Genomic DNA, 22401 nt, shown 5'->3' on the forward strand with positions numbered 1-22401 from the left:
TTAAAATTTTCAGATCTACCTTCTGTAGCCAGAATGTTATAGGACCTAATATTGCCCAGGTCCTGAAACCATGCTAATCCCAGATTTAATTGTGATGGATTTACTTAATGAGAGCAGTGGAAAAATTCATCTTTTCCAGCTGGTATCCAGACCAAACTTGGCCCTTGTAAATGAGATAGAAAGGTACAGTTGCCTTTGTACTCTATGCAATGTTTTTCTTATTGACAAACTTTTGTATGTGCCTTAAAAACACACTGAACCCTGTGATGGAGTACCGTGCTATGATCTACAGGATTCTGGGTATCGGCGATGAAACAGAGCTGCGTTAGAATGTCCCTGAATAAGAGGAGGAAGTGGAAGTATGGTGGTGTAAACTCATCAGTGAAAACGAGCCTTGTTGAGTGTTTGAAGTACATTTAGAGTATTTCCAGGTGGAATAATCATTTTCTAAAATGATTTGAAGAATATTCCATCTTGCTAAGACAAATTGCATCTCTCGTTCATGATATATAGTAGATGATGACCCTGTGGATTGATACATCTATCGCTTAATAATGAAAACTAATGAGAGCACATTAGTATTTCCAAAGTGTTCCTTGGTCTTCAGCGTGTGTGTGAGGTAGGAGAGATTTTAGAGCTTATCTATGATGTGTGTATCAGTTAGTAATGGGCCCTCAGGATCAAGAGCCCACTCCTCTAAAAGCTCCCCAACCCCATAGAACCACTTATCTCCCTGGACCATGAATTTCCCATGGCAAGTTTGTATGTGGCCTAAAGGCAGCATTTTGTTATAAAGTACTGTGCCAACCTTTGTTTTTATAAAACAATATTATAATATTTAAATATATTGGTTGTACTTTTTCTTTTATTCTGCTTTGATTTCTTCTAATTCATTTGTCCTCATCCAATGACGATAAAAGACAAATGTTTTCATTTGTTCTGTTTTCTAACAATGGGCTCAGTGTTTGACCCATAGCACTGTGCTATAAATATTGTTGAAAAGAAATGATAGCAGGTAATCTGCAGTGGGTTTCTTCATTCTTCTTGGTGCCTTGCAGCCAACTGAACCGTAAGAAGAGACCCATGGGTGTTCATGAACTTGAGTTGTGTCTGAAAGCAGAGAACAAAGTGGGGTGAATTTCCCACTGTACAAGGAGGAGATAGAAGGATGATTGGAGAGCAAGGCTTGGTGGAAGGAGGAGAGGAGATGAGGGCATGTTTGGCATCATCCAGCAGAGTGTCCTACTTCCCTGGTGGCATATCAGCCCGAGGCCCAGGCTCAGAGTGACTATGAGCAGCCATAGAGGAGGGTCTGAACCCTCCTGAGTAACTGTGTCGCAGCCCCAGTACTCCTGAGCAACCTGGCAGTGGAGTTGGTTCCATGGCTCTGGGGGAGGGAGACTTCCTATGAGAGCAGCTGCCCAGAGCTCGCACTGCTCTCTGCTTTCTTCCTTAGAGGAGGGGTTCGCCATTCTGAATCAGGATGCTGTTATTAGGCTCTGTGAGTCCTGGCCTGCCTCCTTGTTCAAGGGGTCTCTTGGCCAGCTCTTCCTAAGCTTAAAAGACAAATTAGAGTCAATTAACTTCTAGGAACCCTATTTTAATGAAGCATAGACTTTCTGTCCCATTGTTCTTAATATCTGTTGCTTTTTGCATTATAAGAATGTTCTGAGGATGAAAAATAGTGCATGAGCTATCCAGGCGGATCTAAAAAGTTCAAGGTAACAACATTATTCTGTGTGTATTGCTGCCTAGGAAAGCTCTAAAAAAAACGATTCCCTTTCTCCTGAGTGCCCTGCATTACTATAGCAGAGTATTTGGGGCCAGCACATGTTGGGGCAAAGACTGTTAGGAAATTCGTCTGCTTCCTGAGCAAACTGCCATTAATGCTAAAAAGTGACTTCCAAGTCCATAAGCCATTACTTCCTCCACTGCCTGTTTCCATCGATTGACACTCATATGTTGTCATCCCATCACCCACAAACGCCCCACTTCTTGCTCATGGGAGTGTGCCCCTTTTGGACCACAACTGCTTCCACTTGGGGCTGACAGAGTGAACTTCTCAGACCTCCTTGCTACTTCTGATCCATTACCCTTCTTCTTCCTTGAAACCCATCAAGCCGTTTTCTTTCATACCCAGCTTAAGTTGCATGATAATTTAGTTCAGTAATAATGCCCATCAACACCCTAAGCTCCCTTCTCTGCATCCTATTTGGCAAAAATCTCAACCTGAGCACAGCCAGTGTTCCTTTTCCTCTAGGCCATCACCCAAATAGCTGAGGGCTACTGGGACCGATAGGAACAGAGTAAAGGGCCTAAGTGATTACATGGTTAATCTCACTGGGGGATTGCAAGTAAGAAATATGGGAGACCCCTGTAAGGTAATGATCACTCAAAAACAGGCTTGCTTCAGAGCAAAATCATGCAAAAGAAGCATGAGACATGCCCCCAAACAATAAAACATTGGTGGAGTGAGACCCACATCTTGCCCAGTTAATGATTTTTAGGACATGCTTCTCTACCCACACTAAAAACAAAAATATAGGGAAAGGTGACATTGTACTGAAACCTGAGATGATTTACCATATTTTAGTATATGTTACTGCCTTTTTACTCATTTCCATTGAGCATGACAGTCTCAGTTTAACCATGTAGGCACTAGAAAACTCCCGTCTGACATGGAGAAGGAGCTGTTGATGAACGTTTGATGTCTACTCAAGAATGAGGAAGAGGGTAGTCTTCTCCTCTCCCCAGTTTTCCTTTTATTTTAAAACTGTAACCCTCTAAGTTCTGGGCACAGCAGTCCTTTGCCTGCCACTTGTATCTCTCACAAGTGTCTTACACTAATAAACTCTTGCCTCGCTCTGCCTCTCACTGATTTCTTTCTGCACCAGAACAGGAGAACCTAAATTCTACTAAGTCCTGAAACCCTTTCTGATGGTTTCAGGCCAGTCATATCACAAAGAGGACATGTGTAACTATAAACTGGTCATCAACACTGTCCTGAAATTCTACCTATTTTTTTGTTTTTTGTTTTTTGTTTTATTTTTGGCTTTTTTACACCTCCTACTCCAAACTCTCCACTTCCTTTCAGAAAACAGGAGTCAGAGAGCAAATCTCTCCTCTTTTTGATACAAACCTATCAATTACTTTCCTCTGCATCCATTCTTCCTTTTTCTTTCTGGTGGGGAAGCTTCCCCTTCTCCCATCCAAGGGCAGTGCTGACCCTGTGCGCTGGAGCTCACTCGCTCTAGCTTTCTTGGGAATCCTATCCTGTTGATCACATTTTCTCTCTTGCATATTCAAGCTCTCATTGCTTTGGATTTTTAGAAGTCTAAGTCTCTCCCACTGGGGGGAAGCAAGTCATTCTCAACCCTGACTTCCCCTCTAGTCCCAGCTGACCTGAAAACAGCCATCACTCAGATTTCCAATGACTGCCAGTTACTAAGTTGAATGAGAAGTTTTACTCATTTATTCCATCCCTCAGCAGAATTCAGCATTGCTGTCAACCCTCTTTCCTTTTAAAATTAAAAAAAAACCTTTTCCTTTTTACTTTTTATTGTAGAGATGTTCAAATATTCACAGCAGCAGAGAAATTGATTAGCAAGAACTTCCAAGTACTTGTGATCCAGTTAAATGATTTTCAGATTTTGCCCATTCTGTACTATGAGTATGTGTACAAACACACACTTCCTGTTTTTGTTTTGTTTGTTCATTTTTGCTGGAGTATTTTAAACCAGATACTAGATGTAATACTATCTCTCCCATTTGCATATCAGTATGACTCTCTAAACAATAAGTTTGTTAAATATGACCATAATATCTATTCTATAAAAATTAACAGTAAACATTTTTGGGGGGCCATGCCCATGGCGTACAGTAGTTCCTGGGCCAGGGATCAAACCTGTGCAACAGCAGTGACCTGAGCCACAGTGGTGACATCACTGGATCTTTAACCTGCTAGGCCACTAAAGAACTCCAGCAATAATCATTTTAAAATAAATTTAAGATTAACTAAAAGAATTAACAATAATTCCTTAGTATCATCTTATATTCAGATTGTTTTTAAATTTCCCAGATTGTCCGAAAAGGTCTTTTGGTAGTTGGTTTGTTTATATTGGGATCCAGGCAGTATCCACAAGTTGCATATGATTAACACATCCCTAAGTCTCTTTTCATCTATAAAGTGACCCCTCCTCCTTCTTCCATACCAGTTGTTAAATAAACTAGGTCACTCATCCTGTAAAATTTCTCTCATTCAGCTGATGGAGTCTCTGTGGTATCACTTAAACTACTAAACTAGTGGAGACACTTGATTGGATTCAGGTTCCTGTCCACTAGGCGGTGGTGATTAACCTTCTCCATGCTGGTCTGCTGGATGGGCAATTTCTGCACCTTACCTACAGTTCTCAAGTTAACTGGTGGTCCTTTGTTTATTCAAAGGATTATGTGTGTAGTAGCACTTATAAATTTGAGAGGACTGTACCAATTAGAGTTGTAGATAAATAAAATATTGGATGGCTTCAAATCTAGTTGCTAAATGGCAAGCTAAGAGGAGAAGGGTGCCTGGAAGAAGGTTTGCAAGGGTTTGCGCTCTGGAGGAAAAGGGAAAATTGTGTGAAGATCCAATTATGGAAGAAGCATTGAACTCTGCACTGTGCCTAGGGCTGGAGGAAGTGGATCATAAATGTTCCTGCAGAAGTTAAGGAGAATTCAGATATCTGGTTGAGTTGTGTATCTATTTCCCCAGGCTCTTCAGGTTGGAGTGAATAATAGAAATTACCCCACTTAACAGAACCCTCAGGTTTTATTGACTGTGCATCTCTTCAGAACAAGCAGAGAGCCTCAGGAACAGAAGCATAATTTATGCCAAGTTATTGTTTCCTTGCCTTTTAAAACCTAAGCTCATGTTAGATAAACATAAAAATCTCATGTCCCTCCTGGGGTCTTTACTCCTCCACTTGGGAAAATCAATCTTTTTCATACACCCCCTGGCCAAAAAGATTTCGTAAATCTTTAGTTTTTGCAGATTATATAATAAAAATGATAGATGTGCTTTGTGTTATGTTGTGTTATTTTTTCCAAAAGTACATATTTATATTATGATACCAGATGGGCTTCTTTATTTTATACATGATTCTCTAAGAGTTCTGCTCTAAATGATTTAACTCTTATACTCAGGAGGGTAGAGTTTCTATTAGATTTCACTCCAAGATGAGAGAATGGCTGAATGTCTCTATAGTCTGGGCCAAAGATTTTTGGTAAATGTTTTCTTCCTTATACAGCCCATTTAACCTTTACAAAGTCATATATCTTTCTTTTCTTTTCATAAGCTTTTTTCCCCCATTCATCCATTAAAAAAAAGAAAAAACATTTATTGGCCTTACCCTTATATACCAGGCATTGTGCTAAGTCATGAAGTTGTATAAAAAACAATAGATAGTCCTTTCTCTTGAGGGATGCACAACATTGCAGGAGACATGGAAAAGCAAATCCTTGATTATTACACATCATGACAAGAATTGTGATAGAACCAGGCATGGGGTAAGAGCAGCATAGAAAGAGCCAGGTTACTCAACTGCTCTTACAACTTTCACCCTTCACTCACTGATCTCCTGTAAAAGCAATAACAATAGAGAGATTGGTAGGCTTTCCTTTCTGAATTCTGTGGTTATCATGTATGTTTTTATAAGTGATTCCATTTTAGAATTCTGTGTACTTTATTTTTCTGACACTTGTGGTCCTGGAGAAACAGAACTGACATTTCACTCAAACATTCGCACATAAATCTATCTGTCAAGGATCTATTGACTGTCAACTGTGGCCAGAGGAGCAATAATTTCCTTGAGGGTCTCAGGAAGAGGGGGCAAAGGCCATGCCCAAGAGATTTAGGATGATGCCAACCAGAGCATGACTAATCTACCCATCTCAGGCTCCTCTAAGACACAGTCCAGTGGTCCTTACAGGGTCAACCACAGAGCAGTGCCCATGGATCATGAAGACAGATGCAATTACCAAACTTCAATCCATCATTTAGGAATAACCATAGCAAACCTAACATTTAAAATAACTTAAGGCTGGAGATGTATGAGTATGTGGAGGTAAAAATACACTTAAAAGTAAAGGAAACACCATTCTTTTCTGGACTTTCACCTCGAAGAGCATGTGAACAGCAGGTGATGCCTCTGGACACTGTTCATTTATATGAGACAGGATGCTCAAGCTCTTTCTTGAAAAAAGAGTTCTATCCAAATCATAATATGTATGACATGCAAGAGTAAGAAAAGGGAAGTGCTAGTGATTCCCTTCTGGCTTAAAATGAAAAGATATGCACATTTATAGTTTCTAGAGAGCAGAAAGGAATTTAAATTTTATTTCCACAGCAAAACATTTTTAAGTCAACCAATCATAAGCAGACCTTTTACAGGATGAGGGTTACTTCCACAGGATATTACATCAATATCTAAAGTGCAGCTAACATTTTCATTATGCACAATGCCGTTTGCTTTTTCTCCAAAGCTGTAGGGGAAAAAAATGCAACATTTTTCCGTATTATTTGCAGAGGATTCTTTTACCAGTACTTACAAAGGCTTGTGGATTTTCAAAGCCAGAAACTATAATTTTGTTGGTTATCACAGAGCCTAAGGAGTCCAAAACACACAACTTGGAAAAAGTAAACTGCAGAAAAGCAATTGAATATGAAACACACATTATTTTGTACCAGCAATGAAGATAATGTTTTCTGAAATCACAGAAACAGAAGGTTATTATTTTGAACTTCCAAAATATCTTAAATTTTAATATAATAAAAACAGCATTGAATTGTGAATTGGAGATCTGGCCCTGATTCCAAAATCAATTAATGAAGGCAAATAAGTTCTCTTTGAGCCCCAATATGTTCACTTATAAAATGAAGATAATATTTATGATTTCTCTGGTTGCATTGTCGTTCTGAAATCCTTCAGCTAATTAGGTGAGGGTGTGTACACATGAATGAATAGACAGATGGGTGAATCGATAAAAAACAAAATAAAATTTGATTTCCTCATTGACCGATTGGTTTTTTAGTAGACCAGATTGCTTCACAGGTGAATTCTACCAAACATTCAAAGAAGAACTTATATGCATCCTTGTTTAACTTTTCCAAAAGTTTGAAGAAGAAGGAATAGTCCCAAAGATATTCTATGAAGCCACCATCACCCTAATACCAAAACCAAAGATACTACCAAAAAAGAAAATTAAAGGCCAATATATTTGATGAATATAGACATAAAAATTCTCAACAAAATTTTAGCCAACTGAATCTAACAACATTTAAAAATTTCACATGCCATGACCAAGTGGGATTCATCCCAGGTTCACAAGGGTGGTTCAACATACACAAATCAATCAGTCATACACCACATTAACAAAAGAAAAGTCAAAAACCACATGATCATCTCCATATATGCAGAAAAAGCATTTAACAAAATCCAATATCCATTCATGATAAAAACTCTTATCAAAGTGGGTATAGAGGGAACATATCTTAACATAATAAAATGTATTTATGACAAACCCACAGCCAATATAATACTCAACAGAGAAAAGCTGAAAGCCTTCCTGCTAAAATCTGATAAGAATGCCCACTCTCACCACTTTTATTCAGCATAGAATTGGAAGTTCTAACCACAGCAGTCAGACAAACAAAAGAAATAAAATGTATCCAAATTGGAAGAGAAGAGGTAAAATTGTCGCTCTGTGCAGATGACATGATATTACTTATAGAAAACCCTAAGAAGTCCTCACAAAAACTACTCAAACTGAGCAATGAATTCAACAAAGCAGCAGGATACAAGATTAACATTCAGAAATTGATTGCATTTCTGTATATTAACAATGAAATATTAGAAAAGGAGAATAAAAATACACTACCTTTTAAAATCACACTGCAAAATTTTAAATAACTAGGAATAAACTTGACTAAGGAGGTGAAAAACTTATATGCTGAGAACTATAAAACATTAATCAAGGAAATTAAAGAGGATGCAAAGAAATGGAAAAATATTCCATGCTCCTGGATTGGAAGAATTAATATTGTTAAAATGACCATACTACCCAAAGCAATCTACAGATTCAATGCAATTCTTATCAAACTACTCATGACATTTTTCACAGAATTAGAACAAACAGTCCAAAAATTTATATGGAACCACAAAAGACCCAGGATTGCCAAAGCAATCCTGAGGAATAAAAACTAAGGAGGCATAACTCTCCCAGACTTCAGACAGTATTACAAAGCTACGGTAATCAAAACAGTGTAATCCCGGTACAAAAACAGACGTGCAGACCAATGAAACAGAATAGAGAAACCAGAAATAACTGGACACCTATGGTCAGTTAATCTTCAACAAAGGAGGCAAGAGTATTAGTGGGGAAAAGACAGTCTCTTCAACAAGTGGTGCTGGCAAAACTGGACAGATGCATTTAAATCAATGAAACTGGAGCGTACTCTCACACCATGCACAAAAATAATCTTGAACTGGATTAAAGACTTAAACGTAAGGCAAGAAACCATCAAACTCCTAGAAAAGAACATAGGAAAAACATTCTATGACATCAACCTTACAAATGTTGTCTTAGATCAGTCTCCCAAGGCAACAGAAATAAAAGCAAAAATAAACCAACGGGACCTAATCAAACTGACAAGCTTTTGCACAACAAAGAAAACCATTAAAAAAAAAAAAAAAGAGGAGTTCCTGTCATGGCGCAGTGGTTAACGAATCCGACTAGGAACCATGAGGTTGCGGGTTCGATCCCTGCCCTTGCTCAGTGGGTTAACGATCCGGCGTTGCCGTGAGCTGTGGTGTAGGTTGCAGACGCGGCTCGGATCCCCCGTTGCTGTGGCTCTGGCGTAGGCCGGTGGCTACAGCTCCGATTCAACCCCTAGCCTGGGAACCTCCATATGCCGCGGGAGCGGCCCAAGAAATAGCAACAACAACAACAACAAAAAAAAAAAAAAAAAAAAAATTAAAAATTAAAAAAAAAGAACCCAAAAAGACAATCTATGGAATGGAAGAAAATAGTTTCAAATGATGCAAGTGACAAGGGCTTAATCTCTAAAATATACAAACAACTCATACAACTCAAGAGCAAAAACACCAACAACCCAATTGAAAAATGGGCAAAAGACTTGAATAGACATTTCTTCAAAGAAGATATACAGATGGCCAAAGGGGACATGAAAAAAATGCTCAACATCACTGATTATTAGAGAAATGCAAATCAAAAGTACAATGAGGTACCACCTCACACTTGTCAGAATGGCTATCATTAACAAGTCCACAAATAACAAATACTGGAGAGGGTGTGGAGAAAAGGGTACCCTCCTACACTGTTGTTGGGAATGTAAATTGGTACAACCACTATGGAAAACAGTACAGAGGCACCTCAGAAAATTAAATATAGAATTACCATATGACCCAGCAATCCCACTCTTGGGCATATATCTGGACAAAACTCTCCTTGAAAAAGATACATGCACCCATATGTTCATTGCAGCACTACTTGCAATGACCAAGACATGGGAACAACCTAAACGTCTTTCAACAGATTACATCAACTAGAGACTCTCATACTAAGTGAAGTAAGTCAGAAAGAGAAAGACAAATACCATATGATATAACTTACATCTGGAATCTAATATATGGTGCAAATGAACTTATCTATAGAAAAGAAACAAACTCATGGACTTGTAGATCAGACTTGTGGTTGCCAAGGGGAAGTGGGAGTGAGTGGGATGGGCTGGGAGTTTGGGGTTAGTAGATGTAAACTATTGCATTTGAAGTGGGTAAGCAATGAGATCCTGCTGTATAGCATAGGGCACTCTATCTAGTCCCTTGTGATGAAACATGATGGAGGATCATGTGAGAAAAAGAATGTGACATATGACTGTATATATGAATGGGATACACACACAGGCACACACATGACTGGGTCACATTGCTGTACAGAAGAAATTGACAGAACATTGTAAATCAACTATAATAAAAATTTTCTAATTAAAAAAATAAATTAAATAAAATTTGGATTTTCTTGTGTGTTCCTAATTCTCCCCAACCACATAATGCTCTAATTAGATGTCTCTAATTGTATGTTTTCATAATGTACCCTGATTGTACATATTAAATTTGTACCTTCCTAAAGTTTGGTTTGTCTTTTTGTTGCAGGAAGCCTTGCTTACTTAAGTTTAATGTATTTATTTATGAAGCTGCCCTCTAGTGGAAGAATGAGCACATGGTGTCATCCAGTAACTGCTTAATAATCAACAAACCACTCTACAAGATTGTATGCAGCTTTAATAAATAAAACCTCTGCTATATGCAGTGAAATTTTTAGTCCTCCAGATCTCACTACCTACCTCTGGTTAGGTTTACTCCAAATTCTTATTTGGAGCCAATCTTGAAATTTGAGAATAACAGCCTGTGTAAAGATAGAATAGCATTTCAAAAACCTCCCTTGATCATGCATTTTTGCTCTTGGAGGAACAGTGTGCATTGGGTAATATAGAACATGGAGGACAGTTCGTTTTGTTCACCAAATGCATGAGTTACATCAGTAAAGAAGGGGAAGCTTGGGGTCTTGGATTCTGCTGGTTTGCTGTGTATTTCCTCCAGAACACATTTCAAGTGGAACAGGGATTATGCCTGTGGAACCAAGAAGCTGATAGTCTAACGTCACAGAATATCTAGGGTGTGGGATCAGAAAGGTCATATGTGGCTATTCTTCAGGTGAATGTCATCATGTTTGTAAGAACTTAGAAGTCTTACTCACTAGCCGCTGTTTCGATATAATTGCTTTGGTGTAGTAATCAATACAGATATTTCTCTCCAGAAACTGAGCTTTCTCCTTGGTTGAACAGCACCCAACAGCATGAGAGCACATTTAAGCTCCATCCATAAGCCAATTTAACACAATCAACTGGTCAGTTTTCTTTTTAAAAAGTGATACAAACATCTTTGTCAAGCAACAAAGCTGATTTTTTTAAAGAGAATTTCACCAGTTATTGATTCAATTTTAATATATGAATGCACCAGTTCATCCAAAATATAACATTAGTTGTATGTATGGAAAATGTTACAAGAAAATAAAGGTAGAAGGAAATATAGTAACTCTAATGTCACGGAGTGAAATAACTACCTTGATTAGATATTATAGGGCAACGTTTGATGCGATAAGTTTCTATAACAACTCTTCTCATTAAATTTAGATTACTTCTCACAGTAAAAGGATAGTAGGTAGTTATATGACATCTGATTTTAAAGTTAGATGCATTTCTATTTTTATGTAACTATGTAAAAATTTTATGATTACTGAATCTTTGAGGTGCTGATACCTCTTACGTTGAATGGGGCAAAACCCTGCCATCTCTTTGTACCTGTTGTCACCCCAGTGACATCATTGGCATAACTCATGTTTGCAGGGATTCTCCACATCTTTAGTCTTCACACTTTATGTCCTCTCCTTCTGTTGTTCACTCCATGGATTATGTCGTGGGCTGCCACACCACTGGGGAGATAAGAAGGAGGATGTATGGGGCCAGTGGGTGAATCACATGTTGGTAAAGACAGTGAAAGCTGGAAAACTACACTTAATGTACATGGTATACCCAGGCCACCATATAGGATGGAAGCCCCCAGGAGAGGGACTGCCATAGTTTGCTTTCATTTAAATTTCTTTTTATTGAAGTGTAACAAACGCACAAGAAAGTGCACAAATCATAAATATACAGCTCAATGTATCAATATATTTTTTCAAAGTTAACACACCTCGAAAAAAAAGCACATTAATGACATTACAGATCTTCCTTTGTGCCCCTTTTAATCATGACTTACCCAAAGGTAACCACTATTCTGATTTTATAACTTGAAATAAATGGAATCATACAGGATTTTTTCTTTTTCTTTTTTTTTTTTTTTTTGTCTTTTTAGGGCCACACCCATGGCATATGGAAGTTCACAGGCTGGGGGTCGAGTCACAAGCTGTAGCCGCTGGCCTATGCCAGGGCCACAAGCAACACGGGATCTGAGCCATGTCTTCAATCTACACCACAGCTCACAGCAACGCTGGATCCTTAACCCACTGAGCAAGGCCAGGGATCAAACCCATGTCCTCATGGATGCTAGTCAGGTTCGTTAACTGCTGAGCCACGATGGGAACTCCCATTTTTTCATTCTTAGTGTGGCCAATATTGTGTCTGTGAGATTGCTGAAAATAGCAGTACTTTGATCCTTTTAAGTGCTATGTAGAATTCTTTTGCATGACAATTTATCTATATATTCTACAGTTGGCAGACACCTTGTTTCTAATTTTAAGCTATAACAGGACTTCTATGAATAATTTGTGCTTACGAACATTTTTAATGTATATTTGGGTGCATTATTTTGAGTGTAAACCTAGGAAAGCAATTGCAGATTCATAAAGTGCACATCCTCAGCTTTGCCAGTTGCTGCCAGAAAGCTCTCCACATGGACATAGTCATTCATACTCACATCAGCACTGCTGAGAATTCCTTTTGCCCATGTCCTCGCCACACTTGGTATTGTCATTCCTTCTAATTTAGTCATTCTGGTGAGTGTGTAATGATATCTTATTTGGGTTTTAATTTGAATTTATCTGATGACAAATGATATAGAAAGCATCTTTTCATGTCCTTATTGGACTTTACATATCCTCCTTTGTAATTATTAAACATTTAAGCTCGTAATTATTTTCTCTACCTTTCTATCTTTTTCTCATTGATTTGTGAGAGTTTTTTTTAAAAAACTATATTCTGGATATGAATCCTTTGTTGTATATACATATTACTTTTATCTTCTTATCTATGGCTTGTCTTTGCTTTTTTTCTTTCGTCTTTCTTTTCTTTTTCTTTTTTTTTTTTTTTTGCTTTTTAGGGCCACACCCACAGCGAATGTAGGTTCCCAGGCTAGCAGTCATATTGAAGCTATAGCTGCTAGCCTATGCCACAGTCACAGCAATGCAGGATCCAAGCCAGGTCTACATTCTACGCCACAGCTCCCTGACCCACTGAGCAAGGCCACAATCTCAAGGTTCATAGACAGATTCATTTCTACTGTGCTAGGACAAGAACTCCACTTTTTGCTTTCTCAACAGTGTCTTTTGATGTATAGAAGTTCTTAACTTTAATCTGTTTTAAATTCAATCTATCAATATTTCTCTTGATGATTATACTTTTATGATCTGATTAAGAAATCCTTTACTACTTCAAATTCATGCAGATATGTTCCCATGATATCTTATTAAAGCTTTAGTGGGTTTGATTGGTTGGTTGTTTGATTTTGGCCATGCCTTCAGCATGTGGAAGTTCCTAGGACAGGAATCAAATCCGCAACCTGAGCCACTGCAGTGACAGTGCAGATCCTTAACTTGACTCACCACAAGGGAACTCCAAGTGCTTTATTTTTAAAACCAAGTAATTGATTTTTTCAGTATGGCTGAGTAAGAGGAAGACTTCTTTCAACATGGATATTTAGTGAATACATTCTTGAAAAGATCACACTTTCCTCCACTGAATTACATTGATACCTTTATCATAAATTAGATGGCTTGGAGTTACCATGTGACTCAATGGGTTAAGGATCCAGCATTGTCATTGCTGTGGCTCTGGTTATAGCTGTGGCGTGGGTTTGACCTCAGCCCTGGAATATCTGTTTGTCACAGGTGCAGCCATTAATAAATAAATAAATAAAGTGGCTAGAATATCTGTAGGTCTATTTCTGGACTCTTCTGTTTCATTGATCTTTTGGTCTATTTTGCGTTCGTATCATTATTTTACTTGCAGTGTCTTTATAATTAATATTGACATCTGGCAGTGCAAGTTCTCCCAATTTTATTTTCATTTTTCAAAGTTACTATTACTCTTCTTTAACTTTTATTATTTCCATGTAGCTTGTTTGGGGTAAATTCACATCTTTACAGTATTGATGATTTCAACCCATGATCATAGTATCTCTTTCTCTTTGGTTAATAAACATATACATCATGAAATGATTACTAGAGTCAAACTAATTAACATACCTTCTCCTCACATCTTTAGCAGTTTGTGTGTGTGTGATGAGAGTAACTGAAATCCTTTAGCAAATTTTCAGTATTCAGTACAGTATTATCAGCTATAGGCATCATGTTGTACATCAGATCTCTAGATGTATTCATCCTATATAACTCCGACTTTGTACCCTTGACCAATTATCTCCCCATTTCACACTTGCTCAACTCCCGGTAACCACCATTCTACTCTCTGCTTCTGTGTATTTGACTTTTTTAGATTCCACATATAAATGAGATCTTCCTTTTTTTTCTTTCTATATCTGGCTTTTTTATTTAGAAAAATGTCTTCCAGGTTTATCTACGTTGTTGCAATGACAGGATATCCTTTTTTAAAGCTGAATAATATTCCATTGCCTATATCTATCTAAACAGATAGCTAGCTAGCTGTATCAATGAAAATGACAGCACAGAAATCTTTTTAAGATTACTTTGTTGATATGCAGATGGCCAGCAAACACCTGAAAAAATGCTCAACATCGCTGATTATAAGAGAAATGCAAATCAAAACTACCATGAGATACCACCTCACACCAGTCAAAATGGCCATCATTAATAAGTCTACAAATAACAAGTGCTGGAGGGGGTGTGGAGAAAAGGGAACCCTCCTGCACTGTTGGTGGGAATGTAAACTGATACAGCCACTATGGAGAACAGTTTGGAGATGCCTCAGAAACCTATACATAGAACTTCCATATGACCCTGCAATCCCACTCTTGGGCATATATCCAGACAAAACTCTTCTTAAAAGAGACACATGCACCCGCATGTTCATTGCAGCACTACTCACAATAGCCAGGACATGGAAACAACCCAAATGTCCATCTACAGATGATTGGATTAGGAAGATGTGGTATATATACACAATGGAATACTACTCGGCCACGAAAAAGAACAAAACAATGCCATTTGCAGCAACATGGATGGAACTAGAGAATCTCATACTGAGTGAAATAAGTCAGAAAGACAAAGACAAATACCATATGATATCACTTATAACTGGAATCTAATATCCAGCACAAATGAACATTTCCACAGAAAAGAAAATCATGGACTTGGAGAATAGACTTGTGGCTGCCCGACAGGAGAGGGAGGGAGTGGGAAGGATAGGGAGCTTGGGGTTATCAGATACAACTTAGAATAGATTTACAAGGAGATCCTGCTGAGTAGCATTGAGAACTATGTCTAGATACTCATATTGCAACAGAACAAAGGGTGGGGGAAAAAATGTATGCATGTAAGAGTAACTTGATCCCCACACTGTACAGCGGGAAAAAAAAATTAGGAAAAAAAAAAAAGATTACTTCCTTTGGTATGGATCTAGAAAAAGGACTGCCAGATCATACGGTAGTTTTATTTTTAGTTTGTTGAGGAATTTCAATGGTATTTTACAGTGCCTATACCAACTTATATTCCCACTATTAGTGAGTAGTGGTTCCATATTTTTTTCCACATCCTCACCAACACTTGTTAAAACACTCATTTTTTTTATAACAGCCATTTTAATAGGTGTGAGGTGATAGCTCATTGTGAATTTGATTTGCATTGCCCTGATGATTGATGACATTGAACGCCTTTTCACATATACCTGTTAGTCATTTGTATATATTCCTTAGGAAGGTATCTATTCAAGTCCTTTGTCTCTTTTTAAATCAGATTATTTGTTTTTTCACTATTGAGTTGTATGAGTTTCTTATATATTTTAGGTATTAACCCCTTATCAGATATATAGCTTGCAAATATGTTTTTCCAATTTGAATGTTGGCCTTTCATTTTGTCGATTGTTTCCTTTGCTGTGCAGAAGCTTTTTAGTCTGATATGGTCCCACTTGTTTACTTTGCTTTTGTTGTCTGAGCTTTTGGTGTCACATTCAAAAAAATCATCACCAAGGTCAATGTCAAGGAGCTTTTCCCTTAGGTTTTCTGGGAAGAGTTTCATAATTTCAGTCTTTGTCCATCTCATGTTTTTAAGTCTTTAATCCATTTTGATTTGATTTTTTTTTTTTTTTGTCTTTTTGTCTTTTGTTGTTGTTGTTGTTGTTGCTATTTCTTGGGCCGCTCCCGGGGCATATGGAGGTTCCCAGGCTAGGGGTTGAATCGGAGCTGTAGCCACCGGCCTACGCCAGAGCCACAGCAACGCGGGATCCGAGCCGCATCTGCAACCTACACCACAGCTCACGGCAACGCTGGATCGTTAACCCACTGAGCAAGGGCAGGGACCGAACCCGCGACCTCATGGTTCCTAGTCGGATTCGTTAACCACTGCGCCATGACGGGAACTCCTGATTTGATTTTTGTGTATGGTGTAAGATAAGGATCAAATATGATTCTTTTGCAGGTGGATATCCAGGGGTTTTTTTTGTTTTGTTTTGTCTTTTTTTGCCTTTTCTAGGGCTGCTCCTGCAGCATATGGAGGTTCCTAGGCTAGGGGTCGAATTGGAGCTGTAGCCGCTGGCCTTCACCACAGCCACAGCAACATGGCATCCAAGCCATGTCTGCAACCTACACCACAGCTCACTGCAACACCTGATGCTTAACCCACCGAGCAAGGCCAGGGGTCAAACCCACAACCTTATGGTTCCTAGTCAGATTTGTTAACCACTGAGCCATGACAGGAACTCCTATATCCAGTTGTCACACCACCATTTATTGAAGAGACTATCTTTCCCCATTGTATATTCTTCACACTTTCATCAAAATTAGTTAACCATATATGATTTGGTTTTTTTCTAGGCTCTCTATTCTGTTCCATTGGTCTGTATGTCTGTTTTTATTTCAGTATCATACTGTTTTCATTACTATAGTTTCATAATGTAATTTGAAATCAATACGTGTAATGCCACGAGTTCCCATTGTGACACAGCAGAAATGAATCTGACTAATATCCATGAGGGTGCAGGTTCAATCCTTGGTCTTGCTCAGTGGGTCATGAATCTGGCATTGCTGTGAGCTGTGGTATAGGTTGAAGACATGGCTTGGATCCTGTGTTGCTGTGACTGTGGTGCAGGCCAGCAGCTGCAGCTCTGATTCCACCCCTAGCCTGGGAACTTCCCTATGCCACAGGTCAGCCCCAAAAGGCAAAAAGAAAAAAAAAGTGTTATGCCTTTAACTATGTATTTCTTTCTCAAGGTTACTCTGGTTAGGAGTTCTTGCTATGGTGCCGTGGGTTAGGAATCCAACTACAGTGATTTGGGTCACTACAGAGGTGCAGGGTCAATCCCCAGCCCAGGGCAGTGGGTTAAAATGATCTGGTGCTGCTCACAGCTGTGACATATGTCGAAGCTGTGGCTTGGATTCAATCTCTGGCCTGGAAACTTCCATATGTTGCAGGTGCAACTATTAAAAAAAAGAGAGAGAGAGAAAGTGCTTTGGTTATTTGTGTCTTTTGTAGTTTTCATCAGTTTTAAAATAGTCTCAGTCTGTGACTTTTCAAATATTGTCTCTGACTCATTTTTTTCTTCTCTCCTTCTGGAATGTCAAGCACATGTATCAAGCTTTTGTCTTTGTGTGCTTTATGTTATTTATGTCGTTTTCTATGTGTATTAGCTATTTTCTGTCTATCCATTAATCTGGATACTTTTTACTGACCTATCTTCCAGTAAACTAATCTTCTCTTCTACTGTTTCTGTTCTCCTATTAACCTTAATTTCAGTTATTGTATCTTTTATTCTACATTTTTCTACTTGGTTCTACTTTATAAATTCCAGATTTCTAGTGAAATACTCCATTTATTCACCTATTTTCTTGAACATTTTAATAGTAGTTACTTTAAAGTCCTTATCTAATGCCCAATGCAATCAAAATATGTTATTATATGACTAACTAGAATTAGCCTTTTTTAGAAAAACTTCTCTTATAAATTAGATTAACCTGAAAACAGTTTCATCTGAAATTCTGTGGATAAATTTGCATGGTTGGAGATAGAATTGTAGTATATATGTAAATTAAAAAATGTAATTGGTTTATATGTAGTGGAGAATCTTTAAATAAAATATCAAAAGTGAAATATTAATTACATGTCACTTAAAAATATTTATTAAACAAGTTTGCAATATAGTCATTTAGCAAGTAAATTAGTAGGTTGTTGGTGGAATGTGTAATATTTATCAGATCAATTGCACTTTAAAAGGGAGAATCACTAGGCTTAGTTAGTGGAAGTAAAATAAATTATTTTAGGAAATTTTGAATAAGATTAAACAGGTTGACATTCCCTCATACAGAAACAATATAAGTCAGGAAGAAGTCATCAGATTTTGTAACTAAAATCAACTGAGCCCACACTCTTTACCAGTTAAAATTCCAAAGGCATTGCACATTTTCTGATTCAGTTTTCACAATAACCCTATGAGGTAGTTATTATATGCATATGAAGCACCTGAGGCACAGAGAGCTTAAGTGCCTGGCCAAAGTCACACAGCTGGTCAATAACAGAGACAAGATTCAGGTCCATGCAGTCTGGCTCTGGAGTCACTAAGAATACTGCAAAAGGATGAATTAAGTTGGTGCCATTTAGAACGGATAGTTTTGGCATGGGAGAAATAATGTACAGATGCGAGATTAATGAGGTAAATTAAAATCTTACAGTATTTAATCTGAATAGGAAGTTCCACTGTGAACTCATGACCTATTTCATCTTCTCTAAAAAAGCTTTTTTTTTTTAAGCCAGTTTTCTAAAAACGGAGAAACAATGACCAATCCAGTAGTGATAAGCACCCCTAGCATCCAGATTGTGGCCTCTAAATGTTCTTTCCTACTAAAAAGAACCAAGGCTCCATGGAATAATGGCTGATTCCACATAAAAGATAAAACTGGAACATCTTGTCAGACCTAAAGGCAAGGAAACTACCAAGGGTTAGTTGGATCAAGTCACAAAGACTGAGAAGCCAGCAACCACACAGAAACGCCTACTGGTTGCAAACAGAGCAAAATAAGCATCAATAAATGGTAGTTATATGGCAATGGATGGACACATGTTGAGTCAAAATGACACTATAAAACCAAAATTTGGAGGATACTAAACTCATTACTTTGAAAATTGACAAATAAATGGGAAATTGATCATTTATCCTGCCTTCCCTATATGAACTATAACTCAGAGTAATTAAATGGTTACTAAAGAGGCAAATAATAGTTAGCAAAGATGCAAATTTCTCTTTAGAGTAATATTCCAGCTAATATATGTAAAAGTAAAAAAGTAGAACATCATTCATTTTAAACCCTTGAAGAATCTCAGCAATGATCACCCAATGGCTGCTAACATCGCAAAAAGAGACATCCAGATATCTGGGCAGCAGAGTCTGGAAACATACTAGTTTTCATTTCTGTGTAGAGTCCCTCAGCAAAAGCTTTGATAAACAGCTTCCTAGGCAGTCTGCCGAGAAGGATTCCAATTTCAGTTCTCCCGGGTAGATTTTATCATTGTCTCCCAAACTTGCAGGTGCTTCCATATCATCAGAGGATGTTTTTTTTAAATACTGAATCCTAAATACTGTCTCTGAGTGTATAATTCAGTAGTTCTCAGTTGAAGAATCATTATTTTAAATTTCCATGGTTATTTCTTTTTTTATACCACAGCCACAGCAGTGCCAGATCCAACCTGCATCTGCAACCTACACCACAGCTCATGGCAACACTGGATCTTTACTGAGCGAGGCCAGGGATAGAACCTGCGTCCTCATAGATTCTAGGTGGGCTTGTTACCACTGAGTGACGATAGGAGCTCTTCCACGGTATTTCTGATGTTTAGTCAGGTAAGAGAACCATTGATTTATGTCACTAATTTCCCCCAAAACCTCACCTAGTATTCTGCATCGAGCAGGCTGTAGGCAGGTGAAGCCTTGAGATTTTTGGAGACTCCATCAAAATATTCTCAATCACTCCTCTCCCTCCTTGCTGGAAGCTTAAATTCTACCATCAACATTTACAGTGTTTAGCTTTTTACTGTCAAAATAACTAACCAAAGACGGGGATGGAAAATACATGGCCAGTGTGATCCCATTCTTCACTCTTAGCCCGTAGTCACATTACTAATTGATCTCCGTCCTCGTTCTCACTGAAATCAGATGTGACCTCAGAATCCTTCTCCCTCCAGTGCCCCAGGCAGTCACTACCAGTTAATTATTGTTGACACACAAATCAAAATCGATTTGTCATCCTGGGCTCAAGGTGTGATCACTATCCCTTGTGCACTTTGAATAGGCAGGAAAGTATAATTTGTTTGCATTTACTTTTTTTTCTTCATTTACCTCTTAACATGCATAGGGCTCTGAGAGTAGGTGATGATGGAGTGGGAGAACTCAAGAACACTTCATGTATCTGAGGCCAGTGATGGTGGATGTACTCACTTGTTCGGCAAGTATGTACAGAGTTGACCATGTTTGGGTCCCTGACTGGGCAGCAGGGTTCAAAAGGAGGAAATACAGATGCAGTCCTATCCCTGCGGAGTTTCCTATTCCATACTTCTCAGGGTCGGGGTGGGGGGATCTGTCAAGGGGTAAGCATGTGGTTTGGAGTAAAGAAATGAAACAATTTTGTTCACATACATTTAACAAATATGGAATGAAATGCTATGATCTCTATGGAAATCTTGTCCCCTTCCTAACAATTACAGCTTATGCTGTGAAGATGAAAAAAGTCCTTTGGCCTCAGCAGTCATTTTACTTAACAAGAGCAATTCTCAGATTGCCTTATCATTTGTGGGTTTATTCATCAACTAAACTTATAAATTTGCATAAGTTTGAATTCCTGCTGTGGTGCAAAGGGATTGGTGGCATCTTTGCAGTGCCAGGATACAGGTTTGATCCCCAGTCTGGCACAGTAGGTTAAAGGATCCAGCATTGCTGCAGCTGTGTCACAGGTCACAATTGCAGCTCAGATCTGATCCCCGGCCCAGGAACTCCATATGCTGTGGGGCAGCCAAAGAAGAAAAAAAATTGCATAGGTTGCTATTCCTTTGTTTGATACATCTCCAGTTTTACTGAAAAGGATCAGTGGTTCAAAAGTTGTTCATTGAGATGGAAAATCAGAGATGACAACAGTAGCAAGTGCGATAGCACAGAATAATATAATTACCTGAAACCAGTTCTCAGTCAAATGAAACTGGAAGGCAGAGAGGAACAAATTGAACAGCAGCACTTCTTCCATTTTTCTTCAGGGCTCCAGTATAGAAATATTTCTCCAGAAGTAGCATAAAGTTTTTGATGATCTCATGACATTTTTAAGCAGAATATAATGACCTTTGTTAAGTATATTAGGTGATTTTTAAAACAAGCAAAACATTATACCTTCCAGTGTGAGGTTTATTAATGGGGATGAGGTCAAGAACTCAAACCATCCTTAAAAGCATCCTTGTAACAAGAACAGGTGCGTACCACAATATCACAGAGGAGCTTGTAAAACCAGGTTCAAGGTCAGAGATAGACACTTTTGAAAGAGCACAGATTAAACTATTGGTGACATTCGTTTATCAGATGAAATTGTTAGACTTGCATAGTATTGTAAGGGAAGAAAAATATATCTTTTTCCTCTATCCTTTACATTGTTGACTGGGACCCCTATAATAAAAAGCAGAATAACAAGAGAAAAGCATACAAATTTATTTAATGTAAGGTTTATGTGACATAGGAGCCTTCCTAAGGAAATGAAGGTTTGAAGAAACAGTTAAACTTGAGTGGTTTTGTGCTGGATCTGATGAAGAGTGGAAAGTCAGAGAAAGATGTGATAGGGCAAAGGGTATGAGCCAAGTGTAGCAAACTGGGGGAAACTTCTCAAGGCCTATTCATTCACAGTCCTCTCTGTGTCCCTGCCTCTGGGGAGAGGGAGGGAGCCTCTCATGTGATGGTGTTATGACCTGCTTCAGGGGAAAGACAGAAAGTCCTTCCTGTACATGCCATTCTCAAATTCCTTCATTTTAAAAAGTTCAATATGCCAAGGTGTCATATTTTTGGGTCACGTGTCCTGAACCCCATCAGTATCAGTAGCATACCACTCCATGGAATTGCTGTCACTTGTGTGTGCCATAGGTGTGTAGCCGTATACAGCCAGCCCATGTTGCAGGGGGAAGGACTTCCATTCAGGAAACAATTGATTTGTGAGCCATAAGATAAACTGCAAAAGGTGTCCTGGGATCAGTACAGACACCACCAGCTATGTTTGCAGCAAAAAGCCTGTGACTACACAGCTGAGAGGTGCCAGAAGGCCAGTTAATGCATGGCTGGATTCACAAAGAACAGGTGGCCAACAAAACGCCTCCTGATACTGACACAGTGTTGGAAAAAGTGGTGATATTTTGAACACGAGA

General features: G+C 38.4%; 1 protein-coding gene across 2 annotated transcripts in view; it reads left to right on the plus strand.

The window, feature by feature from the left end:
* The window catches only part of PNLIPRP3 (pancreatic lipase related protein 3), a 57841-nt gene extending 36807 nt beyond the window's left edge, over positions 1-21034 (plus strand). Inside the window, exons 12-13 of one of the 2 annotated variants that reach the window (XR_014827001.1) lie at positions 14-183; positions 19677-21034. Coding sequence is in view for 1 of the 2 variants with exons in the window: in XM_021073715.2 (XP_020929374.2) it covers positions 14-77 (64 nt within the window). In the remaining variant the exon portion in view is untranslated. Of the gene's footprint in view, positions 1-13; positions 5056-19676 lie in introns of those variants that run through there. The other variant, XM_021073715.2, reaches the window with a different exon arrangement.
* Positions 21035-22401: the final 1367 nt, after the last annotated feature.

Source organism: Sus scrofa, chromosome 14 (genome assembly GCF_054392235.1).
Source record: "Sus scrofa isolate SSC_HxYL_T2T_F1_AM1 chromosome 14, Sscrofa_HxYL_maternal_Yorkshire_Landrace_v2.0, whole genome shotgun sequence".
Lineage (NCBI taxonomy): Eukaryota > Metazoa > Chordata > Mammalia > Artiodactyla > Suidae > Sus > Sus scrofa.